This window comes from Centruroides sculpturatus, unplaced genomic scaffold (genome assembly GCF_000671375.1).
Source record: "Centruroides sculpturatus isolate CEXI.00-Female unplaced genomic scaffold, Cexi_2.0 scaffold964, whole genome shotgun sequence".
NCBI classification, from domain to species: Eukaryota; Metazoa; Arthropoda; class Arachnida; order Scorpiones; family Buthidae; genus Centruroides; species Centruroides sculpturatus.
The window spans coordinates 241,338-247,337 of NW_019385230.1; the positions used below are offsets into that span (position 1 = coordinate 241,338).

The 6,000-nt window shown below is 28.5% G+C and overlaps 1 protein-coding gene across 1 annotated transcript; it reads left to right on the forward strand.

Annotated features, from left to right (window-relative positions):
* The first annotated feature begins 1,238 nt into the window (after positions 1 to 1,238).
* On the forward strand, positions 1,239 to 5,463 carry LOC111636471 (valine--tRNA ligase-like). The gene has a single exon (XM_023381730.1). It carries the CDS (start codon positions 1,341 to 1,343, stop codon positions 4,371 to 4,373), a length of 3,033 nt encoding a protein of 1,010 aa, XP_023237498.1. The 5' UTR covers positions 1,239 to 1,340; the 3' UTR covers positions 4,374 to 5,463.
* The last annotated feature ends 537 nt before the right edge of the window (positions 5,464 to 6,000 follow it).

Here is a 6,000-nt window from a genome sequence, read left to right on the forward strand (position 1 = left end):
TCAACAAATAAAAAAAATTATCACTCTTATTCTCATTTTGTTTAAAATGGTAACAGAGTATTACTTCAGAGTTAAATTTTATAATACACTTCTTTAAAAAGAAAACATTAACGTGCACATAAAATTAAATTGAATAAAATATATTTAAAGAAATGAATTCAAATACTATGTAAAATATATTCATCTCCAGAAGCAGATGAATAGATATAAAATTTTTTTGACTAATTATCTTGGATTAAATCAGTTTATACATAGGTTAATAACTGCTACTTTACAATTGGTTAATATTAGACAAAAGGTATTAAAACCCTGGCATCCAGGTAGACTTCCCGAGACATAATGAATCTAAACCATATGTCCTTAAACATTTGGAACAAGTGAAAATTTACAAGACCACCTGCCATAATGCAGCCATAAACTATCACAATGTTGATTCCTTACCCACTGCCTGGAAATGTTATAAGAAATGTTATATGAAACTGTTATAAGAAATGTAAACCTCCCTCCTCTCTTCTTACGTCATACACCCCAGGTTCCGCAATCCCCAGTGTCTTCTCAGCAGTTTGTTTGCCTAACAATACCCATTTAACAAGGGAGAAAATGTTTGCACTTTGTGTATAATTTTCTTGCTGGTTTGTTAGGTATGTGCAGAATTTATACATAGATCTAATTACTAGATTACTAATTAAAAAATTATGATGATGATAATTCAGTTAAGGAAAATACAACTCCATTTAAATAAATATACAATATTTAACCATATAATTACAGAAACAAGTTTTTGATTAGAGGCAGTCTAATCTTCAAATCAAAAACTGCAAATAAAACCTCAAGTTAGACTCTATTAGTAAGAAGTTTATATATAACAAACACATATTACATTTTATGCAGAAACATTTTACAAAGTATCAATTAGTGTCAATCTTTCAACTGTCCTATACTTTGAGATTTTCTTATAAATGACAAAAATTCTTTATGAATTTTCTGCCACGAGTGTTTTTTCCTATTTATTGAATTTATGTCATATGCCTTTTACTCTGTTGCTAGCAAGCTTTAATTAAGTCTAATAAAACAGTTTTCTTGTCCAAAAAGTGTCTCATCAACATTAATGCATGTACATTCATATTTTCTGCTGCTTTCTCTAATGTCATTACAAAAGCACTAATTGGTTAAAATGTCAAAATAGAAGGGAAGAGCAACTTTAAAACATAACAGTGTCCATGCAGCNATTAGTTCAAGAGAAACATGTGTTGTCATGGAGGTAATGTCGAGCTTTATTTATGTTAAACATCTTTTAATAATAAAGTATTTAATATAAAGATCCTTTTGAATTTTTAAAAATGCTTAAAGTGTCCAAAAAATCTTCTTGTTTAATATATTTTACTGCGTTTCGAATTAACAGACTTTGTACCAGTACGATTCATTTACAAAATACTAAAAAGTTAAAAAAATTAAGTGTAAAAGATGTTTCTGGTAGATTACCTTCAGCATATGATCCAAAACTGGTTGAATCAATGTGGTACGAATGGTGGCAAAAACAAAAATACTTTAAACCCGATGATCCTCTGCTGAGTAAAAATGAATCAAAAGTATTCTCTATGGTAATACCACCTCCTAATATTACTGGACCACTTCATCTTGGTCATGCACTTACTATTGCAATACAGGATACTATTATAAGATGGAATCGCATGCTTGGTAATAAAGTACTTTGGATACCAGGTTGTGATCATGCAGGTATCGCCACACAAGTTGTGGTAGAAAAAAAGCTTTTTAATGAAAGAAAACAATCTAGACATGAAGTTGGAAAAGAAGAATTTTTAAAAGAAATACATAATTGGAAAGATGAGAAGATCAATAAGATTCATGAACAGTTTTACAAGCTTGGATCCATGTTAGATTTTGATAGATCTGTCTTTACGATGGATTCAAATATGTCAAAAGCTGTGAGAGAAGCTTTTATTAAATTATTTAACCAAGGTCTTATTTACAGAAAAGAAAGATTTGTTCACTGGTCTTGTATCTTACAATCTGCAATTGCAGATTTTGAAGTAGAACATCTGACTCTGAATGGTAGAACAATGTTGTCTATACCAGGAATGAATGAGCCAGTGGAATTTGGTATAATTGATAGATTTGCATATCCAATTATGAATAGCAATGAACATATTATAGTATCAACTACAAGATTAGAAACTATGTTAGGTGATACAGCTATTGCGGTTCATTCACAAGATAGTCGATATCATAATTTTATTGGAAAATTAGCAACTCATCCATTCACTGGAGAAAATATTCCAATTATATCTGATGATTCTGTTAATATTTCATTTGGAACAGGAGCATTAAAAGTGACACCTGCACATAGTGAATTTGATTTTGAAATAGCTGAAAAATATAATCTTCCGTTTCATGAAATCTTTGATGATAGTGGAAAAATTAAAGAAAACTATGGGCAGTTTAGAGGATTACCTAGATTTGTAGCTAGGAAGTTAATTCGTGAAGCATTAAAAGAAAAGGAACTCTATCATGGAAATACAGATCATGCTACTACTATTCCTATATGCAGTAGATCAGGTGATATAATTGAACCTCGGTTAAAAGATCAATGGTATTTGAATTGTTCAGAAATGTCCAAAAAAGCAAGCCAAGCTGCTGAAAATGGAAATATTAAATTTATACCAGAAAGATATAAAATTATATGGCAAGAATGGCTTAAAAATATTCAAGATTGGTGTATATCTAGACAAATATGGTGGGGACATCAAATACCAGCATATCTTGTTCAGAATCTCTCTGAAGGTAAGAAAGTATGGATAGCTGCACAAAATGAAGAAATTGCAGCTATGGAAGGATCCAAAAAATTGGATACTGAGAAGTCAAACCTCACAGTTAAACAGGATGAAGATGTATTAGATACATGGTTTTCTTCAGCATTAATTCCTCTTTCTGTTCATGGGTGGCCAGATAAGTTACAGTCAGATTTTTATCCACTTAGTTTAATGGAGACAGGACATGATATTATTTTTTATTGGGTTGCAAGAATGGTTATGTTAGGAGAACATTTTACTGGAAAGCTTCCATTTGAAAATATTATTTTTCATGGTATTTTATGTGATAGCTTAGGCAGGAAAATGAGTAAATCTTTAGGAAACGTTATTGATCCTATGGACATTATACACGGAGCAACACTAAAAAAATTAAAAGAAGTTGTAAAGGAATCCCATAGATTAGGTTATTTAACTGATGAGGAGCTAAATCTTTCACTTCAGGGCCAAGAAGAAAATTTTCCAAATGGGATTCCCGAATGTGGTACTGATGGTCTTCGCTTTGCATTGTTACTACATAATTTTAAATCAGAAAGAATTAATATAGACATTAAACATATTCGAAGTTGTCGAAATTTTTGTAATAAAATTTGGCAGGGCACAAGATTTTTTTGCAAGACATTAGAAAAATATAATCATGATTTTTTGCCAGAACAGTTATCAGAGAAGCATACATTAAATGATGTTGATAAATGGATTTTAAGTCGCTTAGCTAATGTAGTTGAAATTTGTAATGACTGTTTTGAAAAGTATAATTTAAACCATGGAGCAAGTGCAATTCAGAAATTCTGGATCCAAGAATTTTGTGATATCTATATTGAGAGTGTTAAGCCATTAATTTATTCAGATCAACAAAATGAAGTTTCCAAAATATGTGACATTATGTTTAACTGTGTGGAAACTTTTATTCGTTTGATTAGTCCCTTCATGCCATTCCTTTCAGAAGAATTATATCAGCGTTTAGCTACAATATTGGAATGGGATTGGGAAGAAAGTGTCTGCATAGCACCATATCCTAATATGAAGGAATGGGGTGTATGGAGAAATGAAGAACTGGATGATACATTTAAAACTGTTTTAGAATTAACCCATGCTATACGATCAATGAAATCTTTTTATGGAATGTCTCATAATAAACCTGTTATTGTAATTAATGTGAAAAATAATAATTTATTTCAAAATCTGGAACCTTTTAAAACTCTTTTAAGTACATTATGTGCTTTACAATCATTAAATTTCCAATTTGGTAAAGATGAAGACTGTTTACAAATGAAAGATCGCAATTGGGTTTCCAGACTGTATAATAACCAAATGACTATTTTGATGGAACTTCAAAGTTCATCAGAAGAAGAACAAATATTATCAAGAAGAAAGAAAAGAGAAAAGATCCAAAAAGAATTAGAAAAATTAAATAAAGTAATGTCAGATACAAATTATCGAAGAAAAATTCCACGAAATGTCAGAGAAGCACATGTTGAAAAAAGAGCTAATTTAGAAGCTGAACTTAAAAGAATGATTGAAAATGAAAAAATATCACAGTTTTAAGCCCTAAACACTTATTTATTAATAAAAAATCTGAACTTAAAATCTCTTAGATAAAGTTAACCTTATCAAGTAAACTTTATATGTGTAGTCTGTTTTAGGAAATTGCTGTCAAGTTGTTGTCATTAAAATTATGTAATGTTTGTTGACTATTTTTTCAATGATCAGAGTCAAAAGATTATTAATGTCATTAGTGAAACTAATAAATTCAAATTTTAAATAAGTTTTTTAATTCTCTCCAAAGTTCTCTTTTTATTAGAGAATCTTAGAGAGAGAATCTATTTTAAAATTTTGAAAAGATGTTTTGAAGTATCTTTACTAGGCATTAACAGTGAAATGACATTGAATAAATAGAATGGTTTTGAAATTTATTTATGGTATAACAATTTTTTTACATTATTATGAATATTTATTTCATTGTTAATTATATTTCTGTAAATATAATATCTTTCTTCTTTTAAAATTTCTAATTTTTATACAATAAATTATTGTAGTGTATGTTTACAATAAGTTGTTTATAAAAGACTAAATGAAGATTTTTTCTAGTCCATGAAAGGAAAAATAAGCACTTTGTCATTTAAGTGTTAATTTTATATAGATGGAGATTACTATAAATTAAAAAACTCAACTAACTTAAATAGCATGGTGTTTTGATAAAATTAGTTTTTATTGCCATTTAATTTATTAAATTGATTATATCCTAAGGAAAGTGCAAACCTGACAACAGATACTGAAATGTAATCTTCCAAACATGGGTATGTAAAATTTCCATTGTTACTCTTATATACAGTAATTTCAACTTTATTCTCCATTATTAGTTTGCAACTGAAATGTAATGGAACACTTGCATTATTTAAAAATGCTAAAGTAAAATACATTAATTTCCCTGGTTTGTAAAAATAAATTTATCATACTCATTAAACTACTCAGTATTGGATCAGAACCAGAGAAAAGCAGAATTTTCTGAGTATACACGATAAGAGTTCATACCAATGAGAAAACTTAATAGTAATCTATGTATTTTTATTGATATAAATACAATTTAATTTTTTAAATATGATTTAAAAAAAATTAAATTTTACAGAAGAATCTAAGTTACNGCATAGATATTCAGTGAGAAAACATGCTATGTTATCAACATTTTCATCCCATCAAATAAATTTAGGGCACAACCGACTGTATATCTACACCAAAATGGAAAAAGATAGCTACACTATTGTAAAATACTTTTATGTAAAATACTATCAAAAAAATAGTAAAATATGAATTATTATTCATCTGTTGTTGCTTGATAGAGCCATTAAAAATGTAAATGTTATTTCATAGTGGCTTGAGACAATACAGAAATAAATAGGGTAAGAGAAAAAGCATAGTATCATTCAGATAATGTAATAGGGAAAATAGCAATATTGAGCAAACAATTGGCAGATACTTTCTGAAATTATTCATGTATACTGCACATTTACTTTAATGTTTTACCATTTGATTACATACACAGCAAGTTTCACTTTATCATCTTTCAACAAATAAAAAAAATTATCACTCTTATTCTCATTTTGTTTAAAATGGTAACAGAGTATTACTTCAGAGTTAAATTTTATAATACACTTCTTTAAAAAGAAAACATTAA

What these genes read in the sequence shown, in the direction of transcription:
- LOC111636471 (XM_023381730.1), top strand. Translation starts at nt 1,341, where the DNA reads ATGCTTAAAGTGTCCAAAAAATCTTCTTGTTTAATATATTTTACTGCG.